General features: G+C 45.7%; 1 protein-coding gene across 6 annotated transcripts in view; it reads left to right on the top strand.

Moving 5' to 3' along the window:
- The window catches only part of ANKS6 (ankyrin repeat and sterile alpha motif domain containing 6), a 48,637-nt gene that overhangs the window by 21,322 nt on the left and 11,385 nt on the right, over nucleotides 1-15,930 (top strand). The window contains exons 12-15 of one of the 6 annotated variants that reach the window (XM_078061505.1): nucleotides 4,237-4,420; nucleotides 9,185-9,252; nucleotides 14,499-14,550; nucleotides 14,652-15,679. In XM_078061505.1, the coding sequence (XP_077917631.1) occupies nucleotides 4,237-4,420; nucleotides 9,185-9,252; nucleotides 14,499-14,550; nucleotides 14,652-14,692 (345 nt within the window). In that variant the 3' untranslated portion in view covers nucleotides 14,693-15,679. Of the gene's footprint in view, nucleotides 1-4,236; nucleotides 4,421-7,291; nucleotides 7,382-9,184; nucleotides 9,253-14,498; nucleotides 14,616-14,651; nucleotides 15,680-15,930 lie in introns of those variants that run through there. The other 5 variants (XM_036074090.2, XM_078061507.1, XM_078061506.1 and 2 more) reach the window with 5 other exon arrangements.

Genomic DNA, 15,930 nt, shown 5'->3' with positions numbered 1-15,930 from the left:
AGGCATGAGTTGAAAACCAATCAGGTTGTTTAAGAAGTCAGCACACCCACTGCAGGAGAACACACAGAGTTACATGGGAGGAATTGAGATGACACTATTAACACAATCAGTCTGCTATACTGGGAACCCAGGTAATAGTTCAAATATTTCAGAGCATCCCAAATAATCATATTTATCTGTCCCCCCACCCCTACCAAATAATGCTGCCCACAAGATCCAGAGTATCATGTTTCTTTGCTTTGGCTGGGATAGATCTGTTTAGTCGGGATATACTAATTATCTCCTGCTTAATTAGAAGCTGTATTATTGAATGTCCTTCTTTATAAAAAAGCAGAAAGAAGAATTTATTAACAATATATGCAACTAAATGACAAAATCTTTCAAAATCTAAGAGAGGGACTTGTTGTTCCACTCTGGGATGTAGTTAGAAGGAGCATTAAAGGCTTAGCAGAAGGAGAGGTGTACCCATTTCCATGCATTAGAACTATTTATCTTAGCCTCTGCTATCCTAGTTAAGATGTCCGACTTTACCAAATATTACAAGACCTACAAAAAGGCATGAAAAACTGCACTCCCAAGAAACAGCAGTCATCAGAACCTGACTCAGATATGACAAAGATGTTGGAATTACCAGACAGTGAATTTAAAAGAACTATAATTAATTGTTAAAGGCTCTAATGGAAAGTTTGAACATGGGAGATCATAGCTATTTCAGCAGATCGATGGAAACTCTAAGAAAGAATCAAATGAAAACTCTAGAAATAGAAAACAGGTAATAGAGACAGGCATGCCTTCGATGGGCTCTTCGGTACACTTGACACAGCCAAGGAAAGAGTCTGTGAAGTGGAAGACAGGGTAAAAGAAATCACCCAAACGGAAGCACAAAGAAAAAAAAAGTTAAAAAATAAGAACAACAAGAACAACAAAAAAACAGTTGTGGGATAATGTCAAGTGCTCTCACATACAAGTAATAAGAATCTCTGAAGACAAAGAGAGAAAGAGAATGGTAGGATGGAAAGAATATCTCAAAATAATGCCTGAAAAATTCCCCAAATTAATGATAAATGACAAATCACAGATCCAGGAAGTTCAGAAAACACTATAGGATAAATATCAAAAAGAAAACACCTAGCTGTATCCTAGTTACACTACTGAATAAATAACTCCCATAACTCAACAATAAGAGGGGCGCCTGGGTGGCTCAGTTGGTTATGTGTCTGGCTCTTGTTCTCAACTCAGGTCTTCATCTCAGGGTCATGAGTTCAAGCCCACATTGGGCTCTACACTAGGGCATGGAACCTATATAAAAAAAATTTTTTTAACTCAACAATAAAATAACCAACAAATTATAAAAAATAGGCAAAATGGATACTTCACCAAAAGTATACAAATGGTAAATAAACATGGAAAAATGTTGAACATTAGCTATTGGGGAAAATGCAAATTAAAACCACAGCAACATAGCACTATATACCTAATAGACTGGCTAAAATTAAAAACAAAAATTTAAAGATACAAGTGTTGGTGAGGATATGGAGCTCCTGGAACTCAGATGCCAGTGGGAATGCGAAACAGTACAGCCACCTTGAAAACGTTTGGCAGTTCCTTATAAAACTAAATATGCACTTACCATACGAACTGGCTGTCTCCCTCCTAGATATTTACCCAAGTGTATTTTCAAAAGCTGTTCATGCCAAAATCTGTTTGTGAATGTTTATAGCAGTTTTCTCCATAATCATGCCAAACCGGAGACATGTCTTCAACAGGCCAATGGATAAACCAGCTGTGGTAAATCCATGTGATGGAGCGCTGCTCAGCAGTGGAAAGGACCACACTGTTGACATGTGCAGTAACTTGAATGGATCTTCAAGGCAGTTTGCTGCACCAGCCCCAAAAGTCTACATATTGTATAATTACATTTATGCGACATTTTAGAAAAGACAAAACCTTAGGGATGGAAAACAGATCCTTTATTTCTGTGGGTCGGGATGAGGGGGAGAGTGACTAGAAAACGACCGGACAAGGGAATTTTGGAGGTGATGGAACTGTTCTTGTATGGTACACAACTCTGCGTTTATCAAAACCCAGAGAATTTTACACAACCAAGTTATTTCTGCTGTATGCAGATTTTAAAAAACAGTATGAACCACGAACCAAAGATGGAATGCAGACCATGACAACAGATCTGTATTACAAACGACTGATGTAAGCACACATTGGGAGGTGGGGGTGGGGGGAAACTGTATCGAGTGGATATGGTAAGGCCAAATACAGACAAATAACCGTACCCAAACACTGTACTCTAATTGATGATTTTTTTTCTTGTAGGGATATGGGTTAAATTCTGAAACCACTTTACACATAGATACTTTTTGTATACATATACACTTTGTTTATACTAGGGTTGATCAAATAAGTAAATATAACAAGCCCCCTTTTTCACTGTCAGAGATTGAATCAAAGGGGAAATGCCTGAGCAAACCCCATGGATGTTGGACTGTTGTCGGAGGTGTCGGTATGAATCAATATGAATGCATGCCTATAAATATGTGTGTGTATATATATATATACAGATTGATACAGTAGTAAGTGTGGCTGTGTGTATACATGGCTCAGGATACTCTATTTCCTTGCTCTGTCCACCCTACAAGCAGTGACATCCCAGTAACCACGAGCAACCTAGTACCCAGATTTTGGTTTCTAAATACCACTCTCCAAGAAAAGGGACCAGGGCCTTGGAGAAGTGGTTTATTCCAGTGGTGGGTCAGTGAAAATACAAGATGAGCCTAAAGCATTTTATGGTTTCAGAAAGTAAGGAAAGGAGATGGCCTTAAAAAGGAAGAATTAAAAAAAGGTGGGCATGTCGAAAGGACAGAGGAGCCCACCTGAAAAATCTCAGTGGCCAAAACTGGAACAATTTGAACAACCATAAAATAAATAGCAATAGTTATTAGATTATAGCCCAAAGAATAGCATAAATATCCATGAGCCCATACTGATAAGGAATAAATAACTGAATAAACAGGAAAAGGAGCAACTCTTCCTTACAGAATTCCAAATAATAAGTGAAAGGTAAGGCAAATAGCAGATCTTATATCATTAGAACATCACAGTGGTATTTGCTGTAGACAAGATCAACTGAAGAATGCTAAAATTACTGGGAGCAACAAGATATTTAGCTCAAAATCTACCTCCCCCCAAATGTTTGTTAATTATAAAGGGAAAAGGTAGTAACTTCACCATGGAGAAATCAGACAGACACCACCTTAATTAAGTGATGAAGGTCAATGTTAATCAGTAATAAGAAATGGGTACTTTGAGATTCCTGGTATGATGCAGTAAGAGTGGCGCATTACCTCTGGGGCCATTAACCCCCCAAATCCATAAGCAAATCTAATTATGAGAAAATAAAAGATTGACCCAGACTGAGGGACATTCTACAAACACCTCAACTCTTCGACAGTGTCAAGGTCATGAAAGACAAGGAAAGGCTGAGCTGTCACAGGTTGGAGGAGGTCAGAGGGACATGATAAGTCAATGCAACGTGGGATCCTGGACCAGAATCAGGACATCAAGTACAACAACCAGTGAAATCCGAGTGAAGTCCATAGGTTAGCTAATAGTATTGCATGACTTAATTTCGTAGTTTTGATGATTGTGCTATAGTTATGTAAGCTGTTAACATCAGGGGAAGCTGTCTGATGGATACACAGGAATGCTCTGTTCTATCTTTGCAACTCTTCTGTAAGTCTAAAATTTAAAAAGAAGGCACTTTTTTTTTTTTTTTTAAAGCAAAATGACACACAAGGGAAAAATGATGTGTTCTTTGGTGGAAGGTTGGCAATGACTGGTTTAGATCAAGGAACGTCAGGAGCAGAAAGGGACTTCGTGCATTTATAAGCCACACTTCCATTTAGAGCTGGGTTAGCTGAGAGGGAAAGGGACTTGGCCAAGGACACAATGCTGGTAGCCATACGGGCAGGACTAGCGCCCAGGTTCCTAGCTCCTCAAGGGCTACTTTTTCCATCCTACCCCCTGCCTCTCTGCTCCAGGGGACGATTTTCCTGTGAGTGTTCTGACAATACTGTTTCTGCTTTGCGTGTGTTTTAAAGTAGGTTTCATCATCCTGGTTAGATAACCTTGCTGAGTCAGCACCCATGTTCCCTGTCGAGTGTGTTTTAATTGCTCCTACCCTCCAGGTGACAGCTTACGTATTTGTCTTATTCTTCTCGGCAGAAACTGGAGACGAGCAAAAGGCCTCTGTCTGGAACTTCCACTACCTCCAAGAGCACCTCCCCTACGCTCACACCCTCCCCTTCACCCAAAGGGCACACAGCCGAGTCCTCGGTGTCCTCCTCTTCGTCCCATCGGCAGTCCAAGAGCAGTGGGGGCTCCAGCAGCGGCACCATCACAGATGAGGGTGAGTCCGCCAAGGTCCTGAAATACCACCCTTTCCTCTTTGCTGCTGTGACCTGGCAGGTGCTCTTAATTGCGATAGCTGTCCTAAGTCAGGTCTTTAAGACTTCCAGCAAAAATTCCTATCCCTTTTCTTCCCTGATTCCACCTTGTATTTTTATCTTTACCGTGCTAATGGTATGGCAAGCTCCCTCAGCTAGTTTTTCAGCATAGGTGAGTTTTGTGGACATACCCAAACATGCACTTGTAGAGATGCTTCTCCAACACCAGTTATGGACCTTTCCCCAAACCTTGTACAAATCGGAATTCTGTCATTTGCAAGTAATGCAGTGTCCACTCAACCTGGTTTAAGCAAAAGCAAACAACATAATTTGTTGGCTCATAAAGTGGAAGCGTCTAGGGTGTGCTTCAGGCATGTGCAGATCCAGGTACCTTGGGAGTGTTTCTCTCCATATCTCAGGTAGGCTCTCTTTCAGTGGTGGCAAAGTTGTCCCCCAGGAACTTCAGGCTTACTTATTTTTCCTGCCAACTTGGCCACAGAAAGCAGAAACCGTGCTACTTTCTTAGCAGGTCCAGCAAATCCTGGGATAGACATCATTGGCCTCCCTTGGCTCTGTTTACAGTGACGGGCCATTTGACCGTGTGTCCGTGGCAGCGGAATGTGCCCATTGGCCAGGCACAGGTCCTGGGTCTGCCTTTGTAGCTGGGGTCAGGGTCTGAGCTATGGACCTGGAGAGAAGTGGCTCCTCAAAGGAAAATCGCAGTGCCGTTTCTAGAAGGAGGAGGGCGTGGATGGTGGGCAAGCAGAGGCAATAGCTGTCCCCTGTAACCAGGAGAACTTTAGAACCTGGGCACGTGAACTGCAAGTCCCTCCTGTGGGGATGATACAGAAAGGACAAGGGAGTGGAGGCCCAGCTGCGAGGCCCCAGATGAAGACAGGAAGAGATAAAAGACAAAGGGAGATGAAGAATCCTGTCCTTTAAACTGCCGTCTGGTGGTCTGGGGATGGGGGGTGGAGCGGGGGTGGGGGGGGCGGGCAGGTGGCGGGAGAGGGAGCAGAGCTTTGGTAAGAGATGGGGCCCAGGCAGGTGCAAATCAAGTCGTGTGTCAGAGAGGGGAGAGAAAACTCAGGTGTGTGAGGGCCTCATGCTCACGCGAGGGCACCTGGCTGCAGGGAGGAAGGGGCTGAGCACGCTCTGCCCAGCAGGTGATAAGCTGAAACCAGCTGCACCGGCTGTGGTCTGGACTGAGTTGATAAGTGCATGCTGCCATTGACCTCCTCTGTATTCGGGGGCCACTTTTATTTTTTTGTGATATCTAATGCCATCATTTATAACAGCTTCAGAGAGTCACTAGCAACCCCATCCTATGGGGATGTGAAAACACATCCCTAGCTGTGTTTTCTGTGTGGGTTTTAGTTCCCCACTCATGAATTCTCCTACTTGGAAGCTTTTAGGAATCTAAACTCCTAGAGGTTCAGTTAGGTACTCATACCCCACCTTTCTCCAAAACAGAGTTGAGACCGTGGATATCTGTATGCACTGTCCATGCCCACTCTTTCCCTCTCCCTCATCATTTAAAAAGGTTTGCAAAGCCTGAGTTGGGATAGAAACAAAAGAGGAGCTGATAGCAATTTCTTTTTAGATTAATTTCTCTGGTGTAGAAAGCCTAGCTCTCCCTTCCCGAGTTCCTGTGTCCTGAGGCAGCATGAGATTGTCACAGGACAGAGCTGCAATCCATCCCCCAAACAGCCACTTTTTATGACACTCGTGTGGGAAATGTGTGGCCCCAGTCATGGACTACATGCAAGCCTTTGCCTACCCCATCTTTCCACCTGCGGCGCTCTTGAGACCCCTCCCTCACAGGGGTGAAGCCTGTGTACTGGGTGACCTAACCTGTGCTGGCTGTTAGGATACCTCACAGCCTGGCTGGGGCTTCGGGTGCAGGCAACGTAATAGCAGTACGGGATTGTGACACAGATGGGGGCAAATCTGAGTTAGCGGCAGAGCGCGGGGTGCCACGGCGGGCTTCACCGAAGAGCAGGCCTTCAGGCCAGAGGGCTGAGGAGAGGCGGGGCGGTGGCGGACCAGAGTCAGTTGTCGAATTGATAGGAAATGTACAAGCCAGTGATTAAACACAGCTATTAAAAGTCAAATTACAACCAAACAACAATACCTGTGTGCATATATAACATAATACCTACATATGTTATAAAAATATATGTATATATATTATATAAAAATATAATATGTAAAATATATAAATACATGTAAAAATATAAAGTATATATAAAATATATATGAAAAAATATAAATATGTAAATCTATATAAAAACGAATCTATATAAGTGTGTGTGTGTATATATATACATATATATAAAAGAAGCCAAAGAAAAGAAAAAGTCAAATTATGTGAATTTATATAATTATACTAATTATATTAAATTAAAGGTATGTGGTATTTAAAACAAAACATATTATTAACTTTTTAGTACAGAACGTCTGTGCTCTTTATGCAATAGAAATACTATATAACGATATGCTACTACGCACATCCCTTCCCAGTTCCACTTTCAGGAACGTTGGTTATAGTTGGTAGCTTGAAATTAGCCAGGAGGGGGCATTGACTCCATGATGTCAGCAAATGCCACCAGTCAGGGTTTGGTTTGTTGTCTCCTAGAGCATCTAGATGTCATCTAGACAATGTTGGAGAAGGTGTTCATTTTGCAGGAGAAAGTTAAAAGTGTGACTAGCACAAATAATTGAGAAAATAGTCTTTCAGGATTTTCAAATCATTATCTCACTCTGCCCAGTTGCTCATGTGAAGTTCCTATATGCGTCCTCATTGTTCTATTTCATCTTACCTGTTCCCGTAGACGAAACTATCCAGCGGCAGCCATATTGGAACTGTAGTCCTTGGCTACGGATTAAGAGGAGGGCGAAAATCAGTGAAAGCATTCAGTGAGGTGCCTGAGATGCCATGCAAGCATTGGCGAAATGGAATTTGTGAGAAACAATATTGTGTAGTGTATTATTATATGTAAATTGAGTGCTACCTGTCCCTTATACGTGTCCCTCAGTAAAATCTGCAGTAAACTGACGTAGCTACCTATGTACGCACACACATTTTCCCTCAGAGAGCCGGTTGTTAACCACTTAGCAGCACACCACTGTGGGGAAAGGCTGCGTGTGGAGGGAACAGCAGGAGCAAAGCTTTGGCATCATGAAACAATCAGTGGGTTCTGTGTGGACCAGGACTCGCTTCATCTCATACATCCTAGCTCAGTAGCACTCTTCTGTGAAGCCTTTTCCAGTCCTTCAGGCTGGTCAGCTGTCCTCCCTGTCCCCTGATTCCCTTGTTAATACCCCTTATCATAGCACCTGTCACCAGTGAGAGACGTGGCGGAAGGGGTGGGGTGCGTAGCACAGGCCTGGGAGCTGGACGACTTGGTGTGAAAGCCTGCTCTGCCACGGACCAGCAGTATGATCTTATCCAGGATGTGCTAGCCAACCTTTTTATACCTCACTTCCTCATCTGTAAATGAGGACAATGATAGGATGGAGCTCATGGGGTTGTTGTAAAGAGCAGATGGATTATCCATGTGCGGGGTGCCTGATGGTGCATCAACCTCATCATTTCATCTTCCCAGCCACACTGAGCTCCTTCACAGCACAGACCTTTCCATCCTTGCACTCTCAGCATGTAGTAGGCATGTTGGTAGCCACTGTTGAATGAATGAGTTAAAAGAAGGAACTCAGGTCTCCTAACCTCCCCTCCACTCTTCTGTGAATTGCACCTGTGGCCCCAGGACCTTTGCACTTGCTGTTCCTTCTGCCTGAATACTGCCTGCTGATCTTTCCCTTGGTATTACACAGTTCATCCCTTCATTTACTGCTCAAATGGTACCTTATAAAGGAGCCCTTCGTTAACCACCCTCTATAATAAACAACGTTCTCCTGTTCCCTGTCATCTACCCTACCCTGCTTCCTTCGTCCTCACTGCCTTTGGCCCGGCAGCCTGCTTATCTGTTTTGGTCTTTGTTGGGTCCCTAGTGCCTAGTCTGGTAAATCCCTGTTGGATGTGTCAGTGAATGTTGTTTCAAGCCACCCCCACCTCCCACTGATGCTAGTCTTATCTCCTTTCTTCACCCTCCCTGCTCTGAAATCTTGCTATCCAGAATCTTCTGTTTTCCCCTGCTCTGTGCCCCTCTAGCTCTGCTCTTCCACTCAGATGTATCCGTCCTTCCTTCGGGAAGCCCACAGCCTCCTCACACTTAGCCAAACTCCAGTTCTGGTCGGAAGCCACCTGCTTGTTCTCTTAAGTTTTTTCTCCGCCTCGCTGACAACTTGCTGGCATTAGCATTTGCCACAGGTGCGGAGACCCGCAGTCAAGAAATCCTAATTAAAAGCTGTTCTTGGACAGAAAGTGGAGTTTTAGTCCCAGCAGCTAGAACTCCGAGAACTTGGGGATTGCGGCCATTGGAGGGTCACCTGGCCACGAACCTCCCCACCTTCTGTGTCCACCACCCACTTTGGGGTCTGGGGAGATGCCAAGGGCGCACCCTGAGGGGAAGCGTGGCTGACAGGTGGCTCAGACCCGCCCCCAGCTGCATCCCCACAAGTGGAGCTTAGATCTGCTTCCTGTGTTGGGGTTTCTCGTGACATTTCATTTGAGATAAGCTTGCCGTTACTTTATGAGTTTGAAGACCACTGTTCTGATGCATTTTGCCAAATTCTAAAATATCTTTTCACATCTTTCCCTCTTGAAGATGAACTGACTGGAATCCTTAAGAAATTATCACTTGAGAAATATCAGCCCATTTTTGAGGAGCAAGAGGTAAGGATGTTATTTTTGAATGTCCATCTGAATCTTACTGTAAAAAAAAATATCTTAAATATATGGGTTTTCATCCTACGAGCATAGATTGATCTTTCTCACTGAGACAGCTAAGGAAATGGAGTTTGTGTTCAGCACATTTAGTTCAGTTCATCACAGTGAAATCCTGGGGGCCTTATGGCTCGTTTTGTTGTAATAGAATTATATGATTTTGAGCACTGCTCTCGCTAGTAAAGTTTGTGTTTGTCCTTTGCACACTTTTGTTGAAGGAGATTGACTGGCAGGTTTTTAGATTTAAAGCGGGTCAAAAACAAATCCTATTGACTCTGTGCTAAGTGTCTGGATATAGGATGTCTGTGTTAATCCGAGAGAGTTCCTTTTGCTTAAAAGCACTCACAGTCACTTTTTTTTTTTTTTTAAATGACCGTTCTGCTGTTTGGCAGTTTCTCAAAATGTTAAACATAGAATTACCATGTGACCCAGCAGTCCCACTCCTGGGTGTGTGCCTAAGAGAACTGAAAACATATGTCCACACAAAAACTTGCACACGAATGTTCATAGCAGCATTATTCATAATAGCCAAAAAGTGGGAAACAACCCAAATGTCCATCGATCGATGAATGACCAGATGTGTTATCGCTGTACTATGGAATATAATTCGGCCATAAAAAGGAAGAAAGTGCTGACGCACACTATGACACGGAAGAGCCTGGGACACACATTATGCTGAGGGGAAGAAGCCAGACACAAAAGGCCACATATGGTGTGATTCCATTTATATGAAATGTCCAGAATAGGCAAATCTGTAGAGACAGAAAGTAATTAGTGGTTGCCAGGGAGTGGGGGGAGGAGAGAATGGGGATGGACTGCTTATATGGGTGTGGGTTTCTTTTTGGAGTGATGCAAATGTTCTAAAGTAGAGTGTGATGGTTGCACAACTCTGAATATACTAACAATCACTGAATCGTCTGCTTTCTTTAATTAAAAAGAATTTTTTACTTGCGTGTAGTTGCACACAGTGTTACATTAATTTCAGATATACAGCTTGGTGATTTGCCAAGCTTATCCATTAACTGTGTTCACCACAAGCGTAGCTGCCCTCCATCCCGACACATCGCTGTCACAGTACCACTGATGTATTCCTTATGAACTGTACATTTTAAATGGGTGGATTGTATTGTAAGTGAATTACATCTCAAGACGTTTTGGAAAAAACTTATCATTTGGGCCACATAAAGCTCCTCCCACTAGCCACCAGGGTGTAATCACCGGTTTGGGATATTTCTGGTGCCCGGTCGAGTACATGACAGCTCTCATTATTGCAGTAGCAGTCCTGAGAATCACTCACCATCCCTGCAAGCTTGAGATGCTACTGAGGAGTTTGCATTTTGTCTTAAGCAGCAGACGGAGTGCAGTGGCTTTCTTCCTCCCTTGCTTTCCTGCTGGAGCCAGCGGGTCCTTCCTGCCTCTTTGGCGTTTTAAACCTCAGCAGTGATGTTTCTCATTGCCAAGAAATCTTTCTCGTGCACTGCTGGCGGCCTGCTCTTGTGTGCTGTGTTCTGCGCCCTCTTGGAGTATGCAGGGAACACATCTCAAGGTGTACCTCTGTTTCTTGAGGTGTCTCTGTGTCACAAGGCAACGTTTGTCCTGAGTTCTTAGCTGCATCCCTGTTTTGGAGCTGACATGTCTGAGGGCACACCTGTCATTCATCATTCTCTGGTTCTTGCAGCTGTCCCTTACAGGGAACTGAGGTGTGTTCCAGATGAAATTTGACACTTTCAGAGTTTTAGAGGGCAGGGAGACCAGGCAGAGTTGCTGTGGTCTTCACTTACCCACCTGAAAGTCTCCATAGCCTCGGGGGTTGGGGAGGGTGCTGAGGCCTGGGGCAGGACTGTGGGGAGGGCAGAGCCACTAGCTGGAGGATTTCTGTGTGTGTTGGGTAGGGTGAGGTTAGCTGAGGGGGTGCCCTTGTCAGGAGCCAGCTCGGCTGTACCCCCTGCGCTTAGCTTCTCTCTGGACAACATACAAGCTAGGTAGCACTATGTGAGAGTTGTTATCTGTCCATATAGAGATCCCGTGTTCCCTTGAAGGCTTTCATGCGAGTCAGGTTTTAACACCATTGATTGGCCCTGCCTTCACCTCTACACCCATCCCCACAGCTACAGAGCACTTGTTAGTCACTTAAGAAACTCCTTAAAGTACCTGGCATGCAGATAGTACTTTTCCCTCATTTCCAGGGCTCATAAAAATTTCTCCCTCTTATTATAGAGCTTTTAGTGCTTGTTGAGAATTTGGAAGAAGAATGAAGTTAATACATTTTCTCATCCTGCCATACTGAAACTGAAGACAGACTAATAATTTTCATCTCTCTACCTGTATTAGGAAGGATTTGGCTACATATATTGAAAAATCCCCGGATGATAGTATCTTAAACAAAATAGAAGGTTATTTTCCCACAGAAAGTGTTCAGATGAGTCATCAAAGCTCCTTCTAGCTCTCTGCTCCACCATCACTAGGGTGTATGGCCCTCATCCTCAAAGTCCAGTATGGCTGCTAGGGCTCCAGCCATTACATCCACATTCCAGGCAGCAGGATGGAAGGAGATAGCAAAAAGACACATGTTCTCCTTTTTTAAAGAGACTTCCTCAAAGTACCATAAACCTTATATCTCATTAGCCAAAAGTTTGTCAATTGACATGCTCATATGCAAGGGAAACTCAGAAATATAGTGCTTTAGCTTCATGGAAATGTGCCTAGCTGACAACTAGGATTCTATTACTAAAAAAAAGTAGGGCATGAATATTGAAAGGACACAGATGTTTCTGCCTCATAGTGCTAACCCTTCAGAAGTACTCACGTGAGGAGAATTTAGTCTCTGGTTCCCTCCACCTAAAATGAGCTGTGAGGATTTGGCAGCCCCCCAGGGTTGACAGAGGTCAGAGATTGAGAAGGTCAGTGAATGTGCGGATGCAGTAGCATATTGACTGGTGTGGTCATTCAGTCAGCCAGCAAACACAACTCAGGTCTCTGCCCCCTATCAGGCCCTCTACCAGAGCCTGACCCTAGCAAAGGCAGAAACACCCAGAGCATTCTGGGAGCCCAGGGAAGGGGGTCTATAGAATGAGGGCCAGAGGACACCTCAGCTGAGCATAAACTGAGCTTTGAGGGAGGGGAGCAGGGCTAGAAGGGCATCTGGGAAGAGGGAGCAGACATGCGCAGAGAGCCGTCAGCACTTCGGCCTGTTCGGGGCCTGACTGGAGCAGGGAGCCTGACCGGGCAAGGCCCGGCCAGCATGGACGTGATCTTGCGAACTACAGTCCGGAGGCAGACGAGGGCCAGCAAGATCTCTAGCCTCTGGTGTGGGTGGTGGACCAGTTAGGGGCAGACTCACAGGAAAGGAGACTCCAGTTAGAAGGGGGTGGCGGGGGGGGTGCACCCTGGGCAAGAGGGCAGAGAGGTGCTGAGGAGCTGGCTGTGGGGACAGCCTGGGGGTCGGGCCGTGGGGAGAGGGGAGTGTCTGGCCCAGCCAGGGGCCGGCAGTGTCTCAAAACCATGTCATCTGCTCTTTCAGGCCCTCAGCCCCTGTGAGCTGTAAAATCCCAGAGAGAGGCAGGGGGGCACCTCACAGAGCTTGGGGCTGGGGAGGGAGCAGACCCTTCCCCACCGACTCACGCCTGCTTCAAGGTGGTTTTAATCCGGGAAAATAAAATGGCTATTAAAATAGAAAAGGAAAGATGGGGGACATTTTTCAGAAAAAAATTCCTCTATCTCCACATACATCAAATGTTTTGAAGAAAATTTTTAAAAATCTTCAGTATCTCTGAGGGAATAGAAAACAAAGCCTACTTTTAAAGTGAAAAACTAAGGATTTTCAGTAAGTTATGAAAGTTTAATTTTAAATGGCAGCAATATTATATCACATAAAACTATAATATTTTTATAATTTAGCTTGCAAAGCTTTGTGTAAGCCCTCTGGGTAGACCCTACAACCACCTGTAAGTTAAGTGGGGGGAGGATTCGTACATTTCAGGTGGGAAACTGAGGTAAGCTTCCTGCCCAGGTGCCCCAGGCAGCAAGTGGGGATTGAGGCCCTGTCTGTCTCCCAGATGACTGCCATTTTGGGGTCTAATTTGCAAGGGCCCATACAGGGGATAGAACCCCTTAATTCTTAGGGAACATCAAGTCACATTAGCAAGGAGGCCGCCACCCCCAGGCCAGGGACTACAGCTGCAGCATCAAAGGGTGACGTGGCCCCGCAGAGAAGAGCAGGGACTCTGGAGCCCACTGCCTGGGTTCCAGTCTTGGTTTTTTCCCTGACCGGTTACGTGACCTTGGGGACTGACTCTCTGTGCCTCAGTTTCCCCGCCCCCAAATGGGGGATAGTAGTAATCTCACTTTTGTCGTAAGGTTTAAACAACTCAGTCTGTGTCGAATACTCAGAAGGTGCTTTGCACGTGGTGTTAGCTTCTGTGTCCTCCCCGTTGTCACCTGACAGCGAGGCTCCGGGACAGACCTGGGGTGTGTAGGGCTGGCCTCCACCCGCTGTGCTTGCTGCCTCCGAGCCACGTCTGACCTTCGCGGGACGGATGCCGCAACATACCAGCCATGTAACAGGATGCCCCGTTGGTTCTTCGCCTGGAGCTGAGGCCCAAGCTGGGATGACAAGAATGTTAGGGTTTCAGCTCTAGCAGCCAAGGGTTGTGCGGCTTTGAGATGCCCTTGTTCTGAGCCCTTCTCCGCTCAGGTTCTCTGTGGCCCTTCTCCCCTTTATTGCTTTTGTTCGTTGACTTGCTCACTCTGTCTTTCCAGAGTCTACATCTCCCTGGTCCTCTGGGGGGAGCCATGCTGAGTCCCGCCATATATGCCCATTTTCCGTGCAGTTTCCGATCTTGTTGGAATGCAGCAGCACTGGGATCAACCTTCTAAGAGCAGCCTTGGATTTGCAGCAGCCGGCCACCCAGATTACAGTCTCAGAGACGCCCCTTCCTTATTCAGTGGTCGGGGTCCTTCCACAGTGCACCTGTCCTGGGATTCCCAGGCCTAGTGCTGAGGAGAGTTAGTCCTTAATAATACTTTCAATTAAACTTTCGTCATAAATTCAGGAATTGGAAGTAGTAAATCATAATTACTTCACTGCTAATAAGCACTAATAGCTCATAATCAGGCTATTTCTGGTGTGGATGGGGAAAAAAAAAAGGTGTGGCACCAAAAGCAGATGGTAGCGAATCCCCCTTCTCTCTTTCCAGGTGGACATGGAAGCGTTCCTCACGCTCACCGACGGCGACTTGAAGGAGCTGGGTATTAAGACAGATGGATCCAGGCAGCAGATTTTGGCAGCGATTTCTGAACTGAATGCAGGCAAGGTATTGTTCTCAATCTTTTTTTCCTGTTTCAAACAGCAGAGAGCTTCACTAGGATCCTGAGCCCTCCGTGTTCCTGAGGACATCTGTGGTCTGATTCCATCTCCTCTGGCACATCTGGCAGAGGACGGCCCCGTGTGCACACTTCTCACCACCGAGCGCTCCCTACCTCCCTGTTCCTTTTCCAGATTTCTCTTCCCATAGATTCAGCAAAAATGCTCCCTGTGGTAATTTCAACCCATGGGGCTGGGTATTGCCCTCCAGCTTACAGTGGAAGCAGAGCCCTCATAAGAGGGGCTCTGGAGTCAGGCCCACCTAGGGGTGAGCCCACTCTGCCCCTTACTCACTGTGTCCCCTAGAAGTCATCACCTCCCTGAGCCGTGCTTTCCTCATCCGCTGGGGGCGGTGGGTCGTTGCCAGGACCAAAAAGCTTAGCAGCGCCCCTGGCACACACAGACCCGTCAGTGGCTGTTGTTATTGTTGGCATCCTACATTTGTGTCTAATGTTAAATTTCTGTTTCATCAGCTTTAAACTAAAGATTAACAATGCACCCCCATCAAAGGCACACATGCGAAAAACAATAAAAAAAAATGCATGAGAAGCAAATCACCACTCACTTTGCAAACCTTAGTAGCACAGTAGCTGTTGGGCTATTCAGGCTCCTTTGCCTCATGGATTTTTCCCTAACGTGGGATGGACGTTTCTGTCTCACTCCAACAGTGTACGGGACTTGCTTACCTGTTGCTGTTTCACGCGCTGCCTGACAGCCCCCGTCCTGTTAGACAATCATGCCATGTCTGGGGTTTTGCCATTACAAATAGCACCATAATGGATATCTCTGCTTTGTTCCTTTTTCTTCTGTTGTTTTGTTCCTCGGGCTGTGTTCCATGATGCGAGGTTATGTCAGAGAGCGTGACCGGTCTTACGGTTCTTTCTGTGTATTGCCGGGTGCGCACAGAAATATTGAACAGACTTAGAGTGCCAACAGCAAATAAATATTCATGTAGCACTTTATCATTCACAAGACACTTCCCATACATTTCCCCAGTTAATCCGAGGAGGCCGGATCCTCACACTTCCCTTGTCCAGCTGCCCAGGTGGAGAGCTGGGCCAGCAAGTGAGGCGGGACCTCAGCCGGCTCTTCATCGTATGTTCCCACAGCGCCGTGCTGTGTGCAGGTGGCTCCTCCAGCCCCGCTGGGGTTGGTGGGGGGGGGGGGTCTCTTGCTGTCATCATTATTATTATTTTACCTGTTTGTAGGGTGCACGGTGGTCCTTCTGAGTGATTTAGTTGGCAGTGCTTCCTGTGCCTGTGTTT

This window comes from Halichoerus grypus, chromosome 14 (genome assembly GCF_964656455.1).
Source record: "Halichoerus grypus chromosome 14, mHalGry1.hap1.1, whole genome shotgun sequence".
NCBI lineage: Eukaryota > Metazoa > Chordata > Mammalia > Carnivora > Phocidae > Halichoerus > Halichoerus grypus.
The sequence above is the reverse complement of the archived record's forward strand: the minus strand, read 5'-3'. Positions and strand labels throughout refer to the sequence as shown.